Raw genomic sequence first — 19,259 nt, 5'->3', positions numbered from 1 at the left:
TTATAATACAGAACAATAACACTTTCGTTATACACTTTGTTTGTAAATTAATTTAAAGTGTGCATATTGTATGAATATTTAAATGTATACGTATAGATAGACTTTGTATATAGATATATCCTTTTCCTTTGTCAAAGTACATCTAGATATAATACAATGCAATTCCTCCTAGTAATTCGACTTATAATCTAAGGTGTACGAGATAAAAAAATTCTTACCTAGAGAAAGAGAGAGAAAATAATCAAGTTAGATATACGTCGTTATTTATCACAGAAATACACTACTAGCGATATCTGTTGTATTTAAAATCTCATAATATCGATTTAGTTGTGTCACTCTTATGGTAAACGAGCGACACGTGGTCCATGTTGGTCCGCGTACAAGAATATATTGGAATCGTTAATATCTAACGCGATTAGTATCGAGTTTTTTACTTTTATAATTTTTAATCTAATCAGTGGGATTTGTAATTGTTTTGTAAACGATATACACTCAATGTAAATTTTGGGCCCGCTTATGTTCACCTATCCTGAACGTGAACGTGAACGTTAACCCACCAAGATTGAATTTTGAAATGATGTTTCACCACAGTTAACAGAAGCAGAACAGAAGAAGTATAGTCGTAGAGCTGTTATACGAAGGTACGAGCTGTCAATTTTTGTATCTAATCAGGCGAACAAATGTCAACATTTTTTGTCGACGAGTAGATACATTTAGACAGCGTTCTACGACCATTGGTACAAATCGAATAATGGAAAATATGCGATAATTGATCCGAGAGTTTAATATTTCATCAAATATGAATAAAATTCAACTCTGAGTAGTTCCGTTGAAAATAAAGCTCTGTTAAAAAAATATAATTACTTTGTATGTATGCATGTATGTATGTATGTATGTATGTATGTATGTATGTATGTATACATATATTATCGATCTAGACTTGTAAACTAAATAAAGCTTGCGTCAGGGTCTTATCGACCAATCGACTAGTTGAAGTTTTACATTTCACAATTCTGAATCACGAATGGTTTTCTTTGGTTTCTAAGGTGTTTGCAGTCTAAAATGGACTGGTGAAGATACTCTTCCGCGTTTCAAAACTCATAACTTGTCAATGGGATTTGCTTAGAAGTTAAACGTAGGTGGAAAGTGTTTATACGTGTGTCGAAGAAATGAAATGAAATGAAATGAAATGAAATGAAATGAAATGAAATGAAATGAAATGAAATGAAATTCTTGTTCGTTTGGCAAAGAGATGTCTGATTAATTTAAAGGTAGTTAGTTTTCGCAGTGCAACAGAAGAGATTCAGAGCTCCGCGAAAATAGGAGGATTGTCTAGCGGATCTACTAGGTTTGTCGTTGGTTTGATTCCGTCGTTGCGTTCGTCTGCCGTTAATACGGATGCCCTTGCTTCCGAGATTCTGCAAAGCTGTGTATTTCTCTGCAAACGGAAAACAAATGATCGTTCTAACTGAAAAGCGAGTGGCACTCCAAGATTCAACGTTGCGTCGTATTTTTTTTTACAGAAATTTTGGTAAACGCACACGTATGTAAGTAGGTAAAGATATACATAATACATATGCATATGCTCGTCTAGTTTCGTTAAGAAATTGTCAAGTTACAGCATGCACGAGAACCTTGACGGGCGACGAGTTCTCTTTTGGGAATTTTACTCGCAAGAGAAAAAATCGGACGGTCCTTTTCATTTTCTTATTTCCCTCTATTACGGCCGCACGCGTTCTTTCTCGAGCGTGAATTTCCCGTCCCGTGGTAGAACGCCGCGCCGCACGCCGAGGGGAAAGGGAAGTCCATGCTTCCGCTTGAGCTTGACCCGGTTTTCGTTCAATGTCACATCCCGTTCGTTCTTTCTTTCAGCACCGTTCGCTAATTCCCCCTAACGCTATTCCCTCGACAGAGTTTCGAGTTCACCATTAATATTCCAATCGATGACACAATGGCGCGCAGATCTATTTCGAAACCGAGACAAAACGGAATTTCGCAGAATTTAAAGTTGGTCTGAAGAAAAAGAAATTCTTCTCTGACAACTAGTAGAAGGAAATATGACGAAAGTAATACGGTTGTTTTGTAGAATCAATGGAAAGCTATAAAAGTAAAGTCAGAGTCAGAGTCAGAGGCAAAGTCAGAGGCGAAGGTGAAAAACGTCTAACAATAAGTCTCCTTTGAAATTCCAGACCTTGGCCTCCCGAGTAATCCGATTAGGGATAGTTGATTGTATACATATGTATGTGGAGGAAATGATAAAGAGGTCGAGGAAGGAAGATGTATGTGTACATCTACATCTACATCTATATCTACATCCACATATACAATATACATATACATAGATCAAAGTATCAACAAGGGTAAACAGACTGATGCGTTCACGGATACACGTGATCGAGTTAACAATTGCGACCAGGTTTCGAAGGAAATTATCGATAAAAGGTGCTGCGAACATCTCAGTTTCATCGGTTGCGAAACTCTTGACATTTTTGATAACAATGTATTCTTTCCATTTGAAAATCATATTTTCCGTATCATGATTATAAAAATTGAAAGAAACAGGAGAGAATAGAGAAACGCCGGCGCCGGGAGAAGAGAAAAGAGAGACGAGAGAAGAGAAAAGAGAGAAAGGAGATGAAAATGACGAGGGAACTGAAAAAGTATGATGTTACCTATATCGCCGTCCGACTGAGGCATAAACTCTTGCAGTTGGTCAATCAGCTCTCGAATTTCCTCCGAGTCTTTTTTAATACTGCACAGTTCCTCCTCGTAGAAATTCGGTGTAATCTGCGCGCACAAAACAATTTGCGAGATCGCGTTGCCAATCTTGGACGAGCCAGTTCGCGATTCTGAAACGGGAGAATAAAAGGTTCGAATCGAATTACATAGTATGTTTCTCATGTTTTTCATTGTGACACATTGCAGGATACTAAAAGACATAAAACGTTGACGGAAACTTTTTCCGATATGTCCTATACAGTTCCAAAGATATTCACGAAAATATGAATACTCGCAATTTGTTCGTGGAGACCTACATACGTGTACATACATGTATGCATACATAGGTATGTTCCACCCGTTGGATCGTTTCGCATCGCCGTCGCTGTCGCCGTCGCCGTCGCCGTCGCGTCGCGTCGTAGAGAAAGAAAAAATCGTCGAGTTATTAGCAATATTCGAATGCTACAACTATTCTTTGTTTGATTCATTTGATTTGACAAAATTCTTAGTAAATTAGCTCTCGCAAGTTAGAGGTGCTACAGAATCTTGTATTTCATCATCGTAGTGGCAACTGGACAAGGTGTGATCGGGCGACAAGTCGATATACATACCTAGCATCCATGATCATCCATGGTCACGTCACGGTTTCATTGTAAATTTATTTAAACAGCTCTGCGTAACCTCGACCCGACAAGCTTAAGCCCAAGTTCCAGCTTTAGCCCGAAGATTCAACAAAATGACTGTTATAGTAGTTGTAGCTTACCGTAATATTCGGTCATATCCATGGGCACAAGACGAATGAGACTTTTGCTTTTGTAGAGTTCGCGTAGAAACAGTTGAACAGCGTAAAACAGAAGCATCAAATTCGGACTGTCCACAGGGATCCCGATGTCCGTAGTCCTGAAAGATAGACGTGATTGCTGGCATAGAGTAGAAATGATATAATCGGAACTCGGTTGCAACCCACTCGGCGGTCGACGCGACGCGACGCGACGCGACGCGACGCGACGAATTAATCGCAATTCGACGTGACCAGAGAAAGATAAGTAATTTGAGATACAAGATTTTGTAAGATGGGTTGTATGAAGCGAGCAGTATTTCGAGTGTGTCATTTATTTTATTATAAATTTTAAACAGGATTTCCAGCAAGGTCTGATCCAATAAAGGATTCATCGCGTGCTTGACTTTCGACTTTCGACTCGGGAAACCAAAGAGTCTGTTTCTTTTGAAAAATTCGGAGGAATTTGAGAAATGAATTTACATCGAAATGCAAGTCGTACATCGAGATTCGTCCATTGCTTGCACGTTGCGGATTGCTGGCCGGAAAGAATTAAGAAGAGCGCAGAGGAGAGGAGAAAGGAACTCGATGAAACATTTACATTTTCATTAGCAACCGGCAAACTCGTGGAAAAAAATGTTTCAAAGCCCGGAAAATCCTTGGAGATTAAACCTCAGCCATTGTTCTCGATTGAAAGACCAATCGAAATCCTGTGAAATTCATTATGTTCTTTGTTACGAACATATAGAGATATCTCAGAAACGCTAATGTTACTTTCTTTTCACATGATTAGTAAGACTTAAAGAGGATTTTCTTTATTTAGGTATAATAAAAGGTTCTCTGCGCAGGTATAATTGTACACAAGCATGCAATGTTGACGGTTCACGGTTCACGGTATACGACGACCATACAAAAATTTCAATTAATCTTATAATTTAGAGGAAGAAATACGGTCGTAATAAGTTGGACAAATAGCAGGAGCTTTAGGAGCGGACAATGCGAGCAGACAATGCCTTTTACTATATTTTGGGATTTTTGACTCACGATAATAACGTGTTTTCAAGTTGAGTCGTTGAAAATCTGAAATATCACGCATCAAGAAACGGAAACCAGTCACAAACATGTTTGCGATCGTGACTGCGCTCAACATGTATCGTAGCAATCCATTTACCGCGTTAATTGAAATCTCATTAACCGGAAGCAATTCGAGTTTGCCCAACGCGACGTCTTCGTTTAACGTCCGACCGTTCGCGTTCACGTTCGCGTTCACGTTCGCGTTTGGCTCGGTGTAATTCACGTAAACCAGTTAATCGAGTGCCACGATTTCTCCTTCCTCTTTATTTTCAGCTTTATTTCGTGCTTTTATGTTGTATTACCTAACAAACGCCCCGTTTTCTATGCTACTTTAGCTAATGCTACCAACTCCGATATTCCAAAAAGATACTTGTATCGTATAGGTACAGTAGGTAATAGGTAATAGGTAATAGGTAATACGTACTTGGCTCGTTTCTTTATTATTTTTCATTTCACATTTCTTCGATTTCAATGATTCGTATCTTTAAGTAGATTTTAGACAGAAAATTACGCCAAGTTTACGTACCTTCGTACTTGTGGCAGTATCAGATGAGACGTGCCTTTACACGCTTCTACGCACGTTCGACGCAATCTTCGAATTTTCTCACGGAGTTCTGGACAGTCTCGCGGTTGCCCGATGTTTATCAGCAAATCGCGGAATTGTGCCACCTGGCTATTGATATCCTGTATTTGCTGTGAAATAAAATTTAACGACACACGATTAATCACTTTTTTAGTATACACGCACGCACGCACGCACGCACGCACGCACGCACGCACGCACGCACGCACACACACACATGCGCCTACATATGTATATCGCGGAATGCACCGCATCGATTTCAATACTCGATACGGTAGGCTTCCGATATTTGCAAACACGGCAATCGCGAGCTATCCTCGAACCTTTCAGCCCTTCAGCCCTTCAGTCCTTGAGCCCTTGAGCCCTTGAGCCTTTGAGTCTGTGGGTATAAATATAAAGAATTCTTCATGCAGCTGACGTTTATTGAATCATAAACAAAACGAAACGAGTAAAACTATCCTTTATCCGAAATAAGAATTCGAAACATTATTGTATCGTAGATATGTATTAAAAATCGAGTCTACATCGATTCGTTGCGCGTACAGTACAGTACAATAAATTGAACCTCGATATCTTTCGTACGAATAATGATCGATAACCACGAGAGAACATTTTGTAAACCGACTGGAATATTGGCTTTAAGTTCTGCGACAGAAGATTAGATCGAATACAATGACTGGTAGTATGGCACTGCACGCAGTAACTCTACCTAATCTTAAGAATAAGATTTAGTTAAGCGAGTAAACGAGTAAAACGATTTCATTAATTTACCAGAAAAACAAATTTTTCCGTTTTCTCGTTCTTCTCATCTTGCGCTTGTGTTTGAGCTTGAGCTTGAGCTTGAGCTTGAGCTTGACCGTGACTCTGGCTTTCCGTCTGCGTTTGGTTGTTACTGACCGACGCCGACGGTATCAGCGATTCCGTCATTGTTACAATTTTTCGCGTAATAATATCGCCCGATTTATTGTTAAATCGGATGGCTAAAAATGAACTTGATTACATTCAGAGTACAAGTAGGTAGATATACCTACCTAGGTGTAGGTACACGTATAGACAAACGAAAGAAACACTCTATTTACAAGTAGACTAGACGACGTCAATTAAAAGAGTTGTTTGTTGGATCGTTGCTGTTTTTGGCGATGGCAAAATCCATAAAAAGAATACTCGAATAAAGTGACCAAATTATTCTCGGTAGGAACGATTCGTAAATGTTAACGTAACATGGCACTTTATTGGTTTCGGCGTCGTCGTCGTCGTCCTCCTTCTACTCGACTTCATCATTCCTCGATATATGTATTGGCCTCCTTTTCGATGAAACTCGCCGAGACTTTTCAAGTTTTCACGACATCCTTCGACGACCGTTCCACAAGACGACATGCGCACCGTGTCAGCACACGCGACAAACTGAAACGTGGGTTTTGCCACCACGCCACACCATACCATACCATATCACATCACACACCACACCACAGACCACAACTCCTTTCGCCGGCACAATTTTCTCCTTAAGAGCGCATGTCTGACTTGGCCCGGGGTGGCGCGGCGCGGCGCGGCGCGGCGCGACCCGACGCGACACGCCAGTCTCTTACCTTACCTGACCATCGTATTGCATTCATTCTCACTTTCGATATCTCGATGCACGTGTTGTTTATTATAAAATGTTGGCTAATGGATTTGCAAAAAAAAAAAAAAAAAATCTCGTCGCATCTTTTTATGATGATGAGATATTGTGTTAGGTAAATGACGGAAAGATCAAATTATTTTCGGGATAAATGTTTGAAATAGGTTTCGTCGAAGAAACTGCACCTCTGACTTTTACCAGATTACGCTACTTGATTTTTAAACTAATTTTACCATGTTACAACGTGCAAACTCCATTCGAATAATTCGAAACCCATTTATTTATAATAGAAAAGATATGGTTAGATCTGAATTTGTGGTTATGAAATAAATGAAAGGAACTTTCGAATCGAATCGAAAGCACACGATGACTCGGTGTACATATGTATAGTATATACACACGTATGTACACAATGAGAGTGCAAAATCTACGGCAGATGTGAATTTACATTTACGTTAGCCTGCAGCTGTGATTGACCCTGTTAAACAAAGACGGAAACGAAAATGGATCCATGTTTCGTCTGTTTTAATTCGGATTGTGAGATCGTTTGATTGTTAGTGCTGCTACGGTTAAAGAAACATCGTCGTAGTAGTCTGGTGATTCGTTAAAAAAGAAAAAGAAAAAAAACAACAAGAATGACTAAAGAGACTGAAAAATGTGATCGAAATTAATCTTTTCTCCAAAGAATTATTTTTCCCGAGAAAGCCGTCATGTCAGCGCGAACACGTCCAACGACACGCGACGACTATGTTGTGCTCTGCGATTTGCATGTCGCTGTGCATGTAATGTATGCATTCGTTTTGCATCCATTAAAAATCAGGACGACCGCTGCAGTTCGGCCGCGGCCCGGTCAACGGTAATCGAGAAACGCAAACCACGATGGAAATGTAAATTCAAAATCGTTTCGGTTGGCTGTTTCGATTACAACCTTTGTATTTATCCTAAGGTAATTTCATCATTGGCGCGGAACGTGTGCACGGTTACCAGGATGCGTGTTCGTTTCCTCGTAAATGAAACAAGTCCTGTAGTAGTCGGGAAAAACGTAAATTAAGTTAAATTACGTTTTCCGTAGAATTGAAATTCTACAATTTCTCGAATACCACATCGTATTTATCCCCCGAACGGAAAATAATGAATTTTTCCTATATAATAATGTTATCGAACTTCTTTTCAATATACATATGTACAATATTATAGAAGCTTTCTATTTGAAATCTTTTCCACGATGAATCGATCGTGGCAAAAAGATTAACGAACTCGCCGGTTATCCTCTTAACTTTCAATATTCTCGTAGAAGAGGCGTCAGCTTCAAGATTTGAATCGTGCCCCGAACAACTAATTGCACACGAATTCGCTTGACGCTTGTCGTTGCCACCATTCTGACCGCGTCGGCGGCCGTCCGCGTCGCGGTATTTCTAGAATTTTTTATACCCCGTCGCGTCCTATTTGCATATTTTATCATCGATCCCAAAGTGCAAGAGCGCGGACAAATCCACGCGCTGCCGATATTCGACAATTTCTCTCGACAACGCGCGACGGGAGAAATGAACCGTGTACAATCGTGACTAATACTAATCGTATAGCTAATAATACTTTGTTTACAGTTTCGCTAAAATTGCCACTCCAAGTTGTTTTAACGTACATATGTATGAAGTTGTAGACCAAAATATTGGAAAACTTGCTCGAGAAATAAATTGATCGATTGCCGGGACAGACCTAGTCTATCCTTGCAAAAATGAAACATGCATCGGAAAGATGAATCGTTGGATCAATTTGTCCAAATGTTATGGTATCCGATGGTATCCGTATAACCGCACGGCAAACTAAAGCGTTTGTCGTGGTTCTTAGCATAATCGGATTTCATTTCGTATCGCTTCTCATTATCACTAGTCGATAGTCGACTGGCTTATGATTACGAGGCGAGTTGATAGGCAGCGCTAATGGGATCTATGTATGTAGAAAGCAACTTGGATCGATTCCAAAGTCCGAACCCGATGCCCATAGGCATAGGCATAAGCATCCATACTCTGTGGTTTGGTCACGCACCTTGTTCATCGATGTGCGTCCAATCTTGATACGGCTATTTGCCTTTGAATAATTAATATATTGCCTTGTCCGTTTCTCGGAATTATTCTACTTGGAACGTTTAACCGATTTCGTTTCGGAATCGATGCGTTAAATGTTTCCGGTATACCAGCGTGATCCACCCAATTGATCCCATTTCCGAGCTTAACTAGCAAATATTCCTTTCAACTGTCCGTCAACACCGAACAAGTGAACACGCTTGAACCTAAACGACGCGAGGCGACGATGTCGCGTTTGGGGTTGGCGCTTCAGCGAATTACCGTTAATTAAACCATGAGTTTTTAGTTTGATTGTTAGTCATTGTCTGCTACGACACGAATACTCGATGACAACGTTCAACTGGCGAATAACGATCACCACCGCACCGTAAACTCCGCAAATTCCCTTATCACTCTATTAATAAACATTTTAACAAAGAAATCGAGCGATAAGCAACAAGCAAAATATATTGTATAAATATGCGCAGCTATGTCGTCTTATTAATTTTTGTCGTAAGAGTATTTAGACAAACAGTAAAACTGATTACAAGTAAGGCATTTAAAATTGGTTGACCTTCCGGTAAATAAATTTCGCAATTATCTTTAAAAGGCCTTCTATATGCCACTTGATTGAGTGTATGAAATAATTGAGAACCGCTCCAAAGTGCCTTGTTCATTGTCAGTTTGGATTAAGCATATTCACATAGATTCGCACGACTACGAGTACGAGTACGAGTACACTCGCTGATTCGAGAGCGCTGACAATGAGAGAGAACGAGAGAGAGGCGCAGATTTATTCCGTGTTCTTTCCCTACTTTTTTCCTTCTCATTTTGATCGTTTCTTCCATTTTCTCTACGACGCGACGGCGACGCTAACGCCGATGTAAAACCCAAAGTATCGAATAATTATCGTCTAGCCCTGCGTCCATTATTCGTAGTCTCGGGGTGCACCAAGCATTTATTACACGCAGTAGTTTCGCGAGTAAAGTTTTAATACGAGCAGCGTACGTGTAAAGCTCCTTCGAGTGGCCAATTATTGCGATCATTCTAATGATAAACGTGTACGCGAGTCCATGACAATAGAAATCGCATAATGAATTTTTCTCATAATTTAAAAATAGTCTTTAATCTAACAATTGCAAGAAAATAAGTATCGTACGAGTAATCGCAGTGTAACCGCTATTCGATTCGCTTACATTACATCTAAGAAAAAAAGCGTCTCACAGCTGAGAAACCTTTCTCGCGATTGAAACATACATGTATGCGACTACACCAACTATCCGATGCAAATATTCTCCCGTCTACGCTTTAGAAGAATAAAAACTAATCTCGATGGCTATTTGATGGACGTTATTAAACGTTGAAAATAAATCGCTATACTATACGGCATACGGTATTTGCATCAGTCGGTTAGGTATACCTATAATACGAATAAAATGTCGCCCATCTATGCCCATTATGAATAACGATAGTTTGATTTGTTTACAATCATCGAAAGGATTACACTCTTTGTCGCCTCCTATTAAAAGTCGTCGCGTCGATTTATATATTAGATTAACGATTTAATGGATAACTCGATGAATGACCGTACGTATCGTACGTATCGTACGTATCGTACGTATCGTACGTGTCAGTGCGTAAATTGAACAAATTACAGAAGAATGCCTTCGGTGATGGTAGATGGACATGTATACCCTATGCACATGTACTTGTGCACATGTAGTCGACGATGCAGTAGGGTGTGACGACGGTTCTCATGTAATAAAGATCCCTTCAAATTTTTCGACAAATATTTCCGAATAATTCAATGTACATACATGTACATCGCTACGATTCCTAACAACTACAAACTCGTGGTGAAAGTATTTTTCTTTTTCTTTTCTTCTTGTAATATTAACTTTATAAAATATTACGTCACGTTGAGTTAGTAATAGTAAATCCATAGAAAAGAAATTGGCACGTGATACAATAAAAAATTGTGATATTTCGATTAAATTGCTGTTCAAGAGGAAATTCGAGTACCTTTGGAAATATCGCTCAACAATTCCATGGGTCGCGACATGAGCATCTCTGAATTGTACAATGGACAACTGGTCATAATTACACGTGACAACAAGTGCGTGTGGACAAGCACATGTGTTACAGTTTACGTGTGTGTGTGTGTGTGTGTGCGCGCGCGCGCGTCAAGATCGTAGGAATACGATCTTAATCCAAGATCAGTGTCCCGTGAAAAGTCCAAGAGTTGGCGCGTGCAACAGTGCGGCTGTGAATACATAGTATTTTTTTTTCTTCGTAATTCTTTTTGCTCGTCGTTTATTTCAAGATTTAAAAGTGTTTATTCATGTTATCGTAACATGGTGCTCTTGTTTTGGATATTTTGCATTTTCATCACAGGTAAGCTAAACATTTTCCATGTACCTAACTTAAGCTACATACTTTTATGTACATATAAAAACAAACAAATAAAAGGTCCACGCGTATATCCCGTTAATGTTAAGCCCGAGTGTCTATTCGATTTTCAAAGAAATTCCCTTCGACTCCAATGAAATTCGTTGAAATAAATTTATTGTTGATCCGGTTGTTTCTCTCCTTTCTTTTCAATATATTATAATTACATTTAATACTATTAATATTTTACACGAGTCGTGAACCCTTTTCGGTATAATAAACATATTTGGAATGTTTCATCGAAAGAGTGAAACTGATTGTTCGTAAGCTGTTTTGTAGGAGGTAAAAAAAAGGCACCGATCGACTCGATTAAAAATGAAAGTGCTTCGAAATGATTCGTTACAGGTAATCGTGGTGCGGTGAACAATGGCTTCAAAAGTTATCCAACGACTGTGAAAACATTCGAGAATGATACGGTTTTACTTCCATGTTACGTCGAAGATGTTGGTAAGTCTATCTTTTATATCCAATTCGAATCTATCGGTATCGGTTTTGAATCCGATTTGAAGATGACCCCAATGGTACGTGTTTGTGTCAGACTCGCAATCAGATCTCAGGTCCACGTAAAGCAAGAATAAATACGATGTCGTTATGGTTATGTAGCTACTCGTACGATCGATTACCTACCTGTTGGACGTTTACTTTATTTGGTCGCGATATCGACGGAAAATTGTGTACCATTGTGTACGTTGAGACGATCAACGATTCTAAGATCGCCGTAGATTAAAGACTTGATTTTATTCGGATCGAGTACCAACTTGTTGGCCCTTTAGTTGTTTTCAAGTTGACTTGAACGGTTCAACCGTTGGCTCAACCGTTCAATCCTTCGAAAGGATTGAAAATATTCTTCTATTTGTACATGTCCCTTTATCTACATACATATAAGTATATCCAGATAAAGTGCAAACTATGGTGAGGTGGTGGAGGGACGGGATCCTTTTGGCAGACAGCGGCGAGCCGCGACATGTACCACCGGAAAGAGTTCGAATGTACTCGAACCGTAGCTTGGAGGTTTCCCATGTGAAACGAAACGATACCGGGGAATACGTGTGTCAAGCGTCTCGACCAGCTCCCTGGGGATACGCTACGCAAGTACACGAGATCGAAGTGATGTGTGAGTGCAGCGATATATATACTGTAATATAGCATAAAATTATGTTATAATATGGTAAACAGGTAGAGAGGAGAGAGTAAATATGTAGAAACAAGAGGGAACCGAACAATTTGTCGAACGGTAACATTGCTCGCAGATCCGGCCAGCGTTCAACCAGTGCCAGAATCCGGAAAGTTGGAAGTAAATTTAGGAGAGGAAGTGGACATGGCGTGTGTGGCGAAAGGTGTTCCGGTCCCTATCGTATCCTGGAGAAACAAGGTAATCAGCGCGTTTCTATTGTACGATGTACGTCGATATATGATACAATAATATAATTGTCCAACTTTGAAAAATATAGTAAATAGGTACATGACGCGTAGATGATGCAAAATAATTCGTTATGATTAAATCGTGAAATGGTCATCGAACGCGGTTCCATGTCTACATACAAGTGTATGTATAGTAAATCGAACGTAGAAAACGATAAAAATATTTCTATTTATCTATACGTAGGACGGGGAAATACCATTCTTATACGACAGATCGCGTTTGCAATTTCACGCTGAAAGTCCCAGCGTCGCTGGTCGTTACACTTGCATCGCTAACAACGACGTCGGTGAACCAGCTACGGCGACCATAGACTTGTACATTAGATGTAAGTCAACGGATCGGTACAACTATTTTCAATCTATAATATTATTCGATTTACTACATTTACGTCACGCATGCTCGTTTCTACGTACGGAAGTATACGGCGGCTGGCATCCTCCATCCACGCTTAAATGGTCATGATTAAATTAGGAAATTGCCCAACATATTCCACTGTCCTCCTCTGTTTAGTATTCCGATCGTACGTCTGTACGATCTAATTGCAGCCACGCGATGTACAAATGCTTAAAGTCCTTTGCTACGATAATAATCGTTCATCGAATTAATCATAATTTTCATTGTCAATCGCAATGTTGCGAATGAAACGTTACCTTGAGAACCTTTCTTATTAAACTTGTCGCTTTGTCGTTGTGTTAAACAATTACTCACGTTTCATCTAATATACGGCAATTCTAGACTTGGTTGGGGAAAGATTGACAACAGAAAACACGGCGGTGTACCTTTACGACCAATCCCCCATTTAAGGGATATTTTTACTTGAAATTCAAAGTGATTTGTGAAAATGTTCCGTAGCTTTGCCTACCTAATCTTACAATAGATGCACGTTTTATCGAATAAATAGACCTAACCCAGTTACGAATTACGAGTTACGAGTCACGAGATCGATATTTTTTCATATACGGTCAATCGACGATTCGGAACAAGACAGATAAGCCGACAATCGAGATGACGAAAAACTGGATGCACGCACCGCCTGGGATTCGAGTGCAGTTGCATTGCGGAGTGACCGCTTGGCCAGAGGCAACGGTGAGAACAATTTTACTAGACTATTTTTGATCAACCAAACCACTTGATGATGCTTCTAGGTCTAATTGTTCACTTGTCTTTAGTCCGTGTTAAAGAACGTTAGTACGCGTCTATAATCTCGAGAATACAAAGTTTTAGTACATACTGTATAAATGTTCTAACGGTGGAAAACCCTTTTGATAGGTGGAGTGGTACTTCAATAACAGAAGCGTCAAGTATTCGTCCGGAGTAGTGAAGCACAATGCCGGGAGCGATCACAGTTTAGTGATAAGAAACGTCAGGACGACAGATTACGGTTTCTATCTGTGCAGGGCTTCTAATTCGTTGGGAATCACCGAGGCGGCAGTTGAATTATCGGGTGTTGCGAATCCCGCCGTCTTCAAAAAGACCTCGCACAGTCTCTCGAAAACCTCGTATAATTTCGTTTGGGAGGTCGACAGTTACAGTCCGATCGTCCAATACGAGTTCAAATTTCGTAAATACAGGGTAAATACAGGGTATTTCTATTCTATGATATTTCGAAATGAATGTTGCCCGATACAACTGTTGTACGATACAAGTAACCATTTCTCTCCAACTCAAATGTATTTTAATCAAATGTATTTTTATCCCTTTTATTCGCTGCATTGGCGTTGCCGTTGCCGTTGCCGTTGCCGTTGGTCAGAACGGTGTCCCTGGAGAATGGCACACGTTGTATATACCGAGCGGCAACGATGCCAATAGCTTTATTCATACGTACTCCTTTAATTTGACGGGGTTGGAAGAAGCGACTCACTACGAAGCTCTCGTTTTGTCGAAAAACCGTTACGGCTGGAGCAAATCCTCCGAGATAATACGATTCGCGACGGAAGGCGCTCGTAAGTAACCAAGACAAATGATCATATTTCCTTTCTTTTTTTCTCTTACAAACGCATCGGCTATTCAACATTTCGCCATTTCGCGTTTTCACGACCTACATAATTTATTACAGCCGACAGGGAAAACTACATCACGAACGCGATACAAGAAGACAAAATCGTGCCAGGTAAACTATTATTTAACGATAACGTTGTTATAAACATCATGTTGTTTAATACATCCTCTTACTCGATCAACTTTCATGGCAAAACTTTCATAACAAAAATTACTTGAAATCATTTTGTCAACAGTGGTCCTCTCATCGTTGGCAAAAGACTATTCCTTTGGTCCTGGAATAAGCGGATCGACTATCAATCGAGCAAGGATAATGATAATGATACCTGTATTATATACTTTTAGCGTGTACCTTTGAAGTTTGAAGGCACTTGTATTGTATAAAATACTGTCGTCGCCTCGTGCATCAAATTAAGCTATTTCATGGAATAATTGTTAGATGATAGATGATAGATGATAGAAAACAAGAATAAGAGAAGAACATTGGAAGAAATATAATTTGGGTTCTATATATACATAGATAAAATATCGTAGCGTAAAGTTAGTATATTTTAAGATTGTAAATAAAACGTAGACATTTTTCAGAAAAGAAATTCGTTGTGTATTTCAAGCTTCCAAAAAATGTAAACCATCGCTAGGAACCGCTTCTGTCTAAACCCTTATTTATATCAGTTTAAACGAAAGGATCTAAAACGTAAATGTAAAATGTAAAATGTAAGCAGCTTACGTTGACTATGGAAAGGATTCGCTTCCAAACATAGCAACAATCGCTCAACTATACTATACTAATACTGGTTTCAGTACCAGAGGCGCCATCGGTGAGGTAACGGCCAAGTTTCAAGTGAAAATAGTTTTTCCTCGTTGTTGTTGGATGCCGCCACTAACTAAAGGGAGCGATAATTCATAATATTATATTGGAAATGGCGATTATAAAATTTCGCGCTACCTACGTCGCTACCTACCAAACTGACTAATTAAAAACGTGGATTCAATATTTTATACATTTTATATTTATACTCCTTGCTTTCGTTACTGTCCGTCACTCGCAAACTGTCACAACCCACAAACACACTGCACAACTGTGCACAATTGCACAACTCACCGCACTCGCAACTGCTTACGAGTCGAAAATTGTCATAAACTTACATGACTTTACATGACTCGTACATTGTTTTAATACTGTTTGCAGTATATGCTTATAGCTCGAGTACCTCGGGAGTCGGGACGTCGGGACTCGAGACCACTCGAGACTCGGTACTCGGTGCTTGGTGCTTGGTGCTCGGTGCTCGGGATACTTTGGGATACTTACCTCGGGACCGCTTGCGCTGAACCACACTGAACCGCTGAACGCGTACATATACTGTAGCTGCATATTCACATATTTGATACTACAGCTCCCAGCTCCCAGCTCCCAGCTCCCAGCTCCCAGCTCCCAGCTCCCAGCTCCCAGCCCCCAGCCCCTAGCCCCTAGCCCCCAGCCCCCAGCCCCTGAGCCCTAAGGCATCTGCATCTGACCACACTAGTGTAATTATTAACCGTACAACTTCCGTAATATTGCTATTAAAATATTATTTACAATGTTCTCCACATTTCTAAAAAGGGCACTCGTAAACTTCAATTTCTACAAGTGCAATATTCATAGTATGTTGCAATTATCTGATACTACTTTCAAAGAAGCGATTGGAAAACATATAAAAGTACAGGTTAGCCGTGCTCTATTATTTTTTCGTACCTCGATAATTCACCTTGTCCATTTTTCTACACCCTTTTTTCGTAATACGCTTCATTCATTATAATAAATACAGAAATCTCTTTTTATCTCAATTCTATCAGTTCTAAATCTATCTTAATATCCATGATATTAGTTGCTCTAAATGATTTATTGATATAGGGTTGGGTTCGCGCAGTCAGAAAGATGAAAGACGTTATTTTTCTTGACATCACCGATGGATCGACTTCGAAAATGTTGCAAATTATTGTACCAAAATCCATGAAACCTAATGAGTTAAGTTATGGAAGCAGTATCAAAGCGGAAGGAGAATTAGCTTTGGCTTCCGACGGTAGGGTTGAATTACTCGCAAGTGATATCGCTGTGATCGGTACATGCAATGTTATGGATGGATATCCTTTTGCCCCGAGAAAACAGTATTCCGAGGAATATGTTAGACAATATTTGCATTTAAGACCAAGGACCAGAAACTTTTCCAGCGTATTAAGATTACGCCACTTAGCATCCTCAGCTATTGAAAATTATTTTAGAGATAGACAATTTATTCGTATACATACTCCAATTTTAACCTCCAATGATTGCGAAGGTGCTGGTGAATTGTTTCTAGTAAAACCACATTCTACGCAAATATTAGATAGTATGAAAAGGGATGGTATTTCAGAAGAAGAATCGTATTTTAATGCCAGCACGTTTTTAACAGTTTCTGGCCAATTACATTTAGAAGTTGCTGCAAGGTGATTAAAATGAAAAATGTTTTAAGCGATAAATAACCAGCAATATATACCAGTCTTAAAAGTATACGTGAATCGTTACATTTTTTCAGAGCTCTTACAAAAGTATATACTTTTGGACCAACGTTCAGAGCTGAAAATTCTAAATCGAGATTACATTTATCTGAATTTTATATGTTAGAAGCTGAATTGGCATTTGTCGATACTATCGACGATCTAATAGACCAAGTTGAACTATTCATAAAATATATTACGAAAGATGTATTTGAAAAGGGTGCTTCTGATATTCAGTCGATTCATTGTCAAGAACCACAGTGGTTGAATCAAAAGTTTGCACGTATAACGTACGACGATGCAATTAAGATTTTAGAAAATAACGTTAATCAATTCAAACAGCCTATTACGTATGGAACTTTGCTTTCTAAGGAGCACGAGTTATTTTTAGTAAAATATAACGATAATATTCCTGTATTTGTCATAAATTGGCCACAAGAAATCAAACCTTTTTATATGAAAGAATGTAAAGATGATACTTCAAAGGTGAGAAATCTCAAATAAGAGATGTATGAGCTTTTAAGTAACAAACACCTTATATACCAAGTGGATACATGCTTTACTTTTCTTAAAGGTTGCTGCAATGGATCTCTTGGTACCTAATGTAGGGGAGTTAGTAGGAGGAAGTATTCGTCAAGATAATTATGAAAAATTAAAATCACAATTACCTTTAACATGTAATCTTTCATGGTATTTAGAACTTCGTAAATACGGCAATGTTACGACGGCTGGTTTTGGATTAGGCTTTGAAAGATTTTTACAATGTATTTTGAATATATCAAATATCAAGGATACTATCCCCTTTCCTAGATGGCCTCATAATTGCAGTTTATGAATAAAATTTTCAGGATTGTTGTGTATTTGATTCTTCCTAAACAAAGTAGCTGTCACCTGCTATTCAAATACTATAATAAATAAAGGCCATTCTATGAAAAGAGTAAAGTATATCTATACAAAGTAATTCGGAAGATAATTTCTTCTTTTTTTCTTCCTTTAAAGCTTACTCTCTGATGTGTACAGAAAGCATCATTTAATATCAGCTTAACGCTCGACATTACATATAGTTTTATTATGCCAAGGACGAAGAGTAAAATTAACTACGATACATATTTTTTTCCTAAAAATAAGTTTTATTGAATATCGAAACAAATCTCAACTAAAAAGTAACTTTTCATATTAATGCAATTTTATTTGTTCAAATATTTATATAGTTAACCTCTAATGATTTTTCAGCATATTGACGATTATTATAAGGGATATTTTAGAAAGGTAAATTTAGGATCATAAATAAGCAACCAAAGGCAGTCAGACCCCGAATAATCAACAATATTTTTTTTTTATACAACAAAATAATCCTCTAGTAGTAACTGTTTTTCTTCCTTACCCATTATCATCACGATTATTTTAGTATTGATATTATATACATTATAATCAACAATTTTATATCACACAAGTTGTATAGTATATCTAATAGACTTGGGTAATTTCACGTTACTTCTTGCGGGACCTCGTCTTTGTGTTTTGTAAAATCAAAACAGAGACGACATATATCTAGAAAACAATGCATCGAGTACCATTCGAATATTTTTACAAAGTACAAACGGTATGAAATTCTTAATTAGTCTTGTGCACGTCAGTGTTACATTTCTGACATCCTTGTGTCACAAAATGCGATTGCACTTTTCGTGTTGGGAATGCTACTACGCTATCTTGCTCTAATTAAATCGTCTTGATTACATTAACTATGTACAGTTCTTATTCTCTTTTCGCCTTAATTAAAATTAACAAAAGCTAAACACACGCATACGCTTACACTTTCATACATTAAAACACACGCTTTAACTTATACGGCGTGATGTTTCAAAGTGAAGAGGATGTAACTGATTTTTTTTACCGTATTGGCAGTCGAAAGGTAGACAAGTAAAAACAGGTATACAAAATGGAAAGAAAAATATGTAAAGAAGAAAAGAAACATGATCATACGATTAAAAAAGAGAGAGAGAGAGAGAGAGAGAGAGAGAGAGAGAGAGAGAGAGAGA

At 38.7% G+C, this 19,259-nt stretch overlaps 3 protein-coding genes across 7 annotated transcripts; 2 read left to right on the top strand and 1 right to left on the bottom strand.

Annotated features, from left to right (window-relative positions):
- Positions 1-7: 7 nt before the first annotated feature.
- LOC128887650 (uncharacterized) lies at positions 8-16,067 on the bottom strand. Of its 4 annotated transcripts, XM_054143765.1 has the most exons (7): positions 6,233-7,921; positions 5,925-6,133; positions 5,097-5,263; positions 3,482-3,618; positions 2,673-2,849; positions 1,232-1,438; positions 8-1,186 (listed from the first exon to the last, which is right to left on the bottom strand). In XM_054143765.1, exons 2-6 carry the CDS (start codon positions 6,078-6,080, stop codon positions 1,266-1,268), a joined length of 810 nt encoding a protein of 269 aa, XP_053999740.1. In that variant the 5' UTR covers positions 6,081-6,133; positions 6,233-7,921; the 3' UTR covers positions 8-1,186; positions 1,232-1,265. The 4 variants fall into 4 exon arrangements, with proteins under 4 accessions (XP_053999740.1, XP_053999743.1, XP_053999741.1 ...); XM_054143768.1 differs by lacking the exons at positions 5,925-6,133; positions 6,233-7,921 and adding an exon at positions 16,016-16,067; XM_054143766.1 differs by having other exon boundaries at positions 5,925-7,921.
- LOC128887640 (limbic system-associated membrane protein) lies at positions 11,037-15,204 on the top strand. Of its 2 annotated transcripts, none has more exons than XM_054143751.1 (10): positions 11,037-11,231; positions 11,631-11,732; positions 12,172-12,399; positions 12,536-12,657; positions 12,892-13,033; positions 13,697-13,794; positions 13,978-14,280; positions 14,459-14,651; positions 14,765-14,818; positions 14,943-15,204. In XM_054143751.1, the coding sequence occupies exons 1-10, from the start codon at positions 11,192-11,194 to the stop codon at positions 15,062-15,064; spliced, it is 1,404 nt and encodes a 467-aa protein (XP_053999726.1). In that variant the 5' UTR covers positions 11,037-11,191; the 3' UTR covers positions 15,065-15,204. The 2 variants fall into 2 exon arrangements, with proteins under 2 accessions (XP_053999726.1, XP_053999727.1); XM_054143752.1 differs by having other exon boundaries at positions 11,040-11,231; positions 12,181-12,399.
- Positions 16,068-16,174: 107 nt separating the features above from the next.
- LOC128887639 (probable asparagine--tRNA ligase, mitochondrial) lies at positions 16,175-19,217 on the top strand. Its single transcript, XM_054143750.1, has 4 exons — positions 16,175-16,409; positions 16,598-17,169; positions 17,259-17,706; positions 17,795-19,217. The coding sequence occupies exons 1-4, from the start codon at positions 16,284-16,286 to the stop codon at positions 18,053-18,055; spliced, it is 1,407 nt and encodes a 468-aa protein (XP_053999725.1). The 5' UTR covers positions 16,175-16,283; the 3' UTR covers positions 18,056-19,217.
- Positions 19,218-19,259: the final 42 nt, after the last annotated feature.

Source organism: Hylaeus anthracinus, unplaced genomic scaffold, assembly GCF_026225885.1.
Source record: "Hylaeus anthracinus isolate JK02 unplaced genomic scaffold, UHH_iyHylAnth1.0_haploid 11989, whole genome shotgun sequence".
In the NCBI taxonomy this organism is placed as follows: Eukaryota; Metazoa; Arthropoda; class Insecta; order Hymenoptera; family Colletidae; genus Hylaeus; species Hylaeus anthracinus.
This window is presented reverse-complemented; position numbering and strand designations above follow the sequence as displayed.

Bases quoted from the DNA above. Each gene is read 5' to 3' on its own strand.
- LOC128887640 (XM_054143751.1), top strand. From the start codon at position 11,192: ATGGTGCTCTTGTTTTGGATATTTTGCATTTTCATCACAG. The intron at 13,034-13,696 runs GTAAGTCAACGG...GGAACAAGACAG, and splicing joins CATAGACTTGTACATTAGAT to ATAAGCCGACAATCGAGATG. The intron at 14,281-14,458 runs GTAAATACAGGG...GCCGTTGGTCAG, and splicing joins TCAAATTTCGTAAATACAGG to AACGGTGTCCCTGGAGAATG.
- LOC128887639 (XM_054143750.1), top strand. From the start codon at position 16,284: ATGTTCTCCACATTTCTAAAAAGGGCACTCGTAAACTTCAATTTCTAC. The intron at 16,410-16,597 runs GTTAGCCGTGCT...TTATTGATATAG, and splicing joins GAAAACATATAAAAGTACAG to GGTTGGGTTCGCGCAGTCAG. The intron at 17,170-17,258 runs GTGATTAAAATG...ACATTTTTTCAG, and splicing joins CATTTAGAAGTTGCTGCAAG to AGCTCTTACAAAAGTATATA.
- LOC128887650 (XM_054143766.1), bottom strand. From the start codon at position 6,080: ATGACGGAATCGCTGATACCGTCGGCGTCGGTCAGTAACAACCAAACG. The intron at 5,264-5,924 runs GTAAATTAATGA...TTTATTTCACAG, and splicing joins CGGAAAAATTTGTTTTTCTG to CAAATACAGGATATCAATAG. The intron at 2,850-3,481 runs GTAAGCTACAAC...CTCCCGTTTCAG, and splicing joins GGATATGACCGAATATTACG to AATCGCGAACTGGCTCGTCC.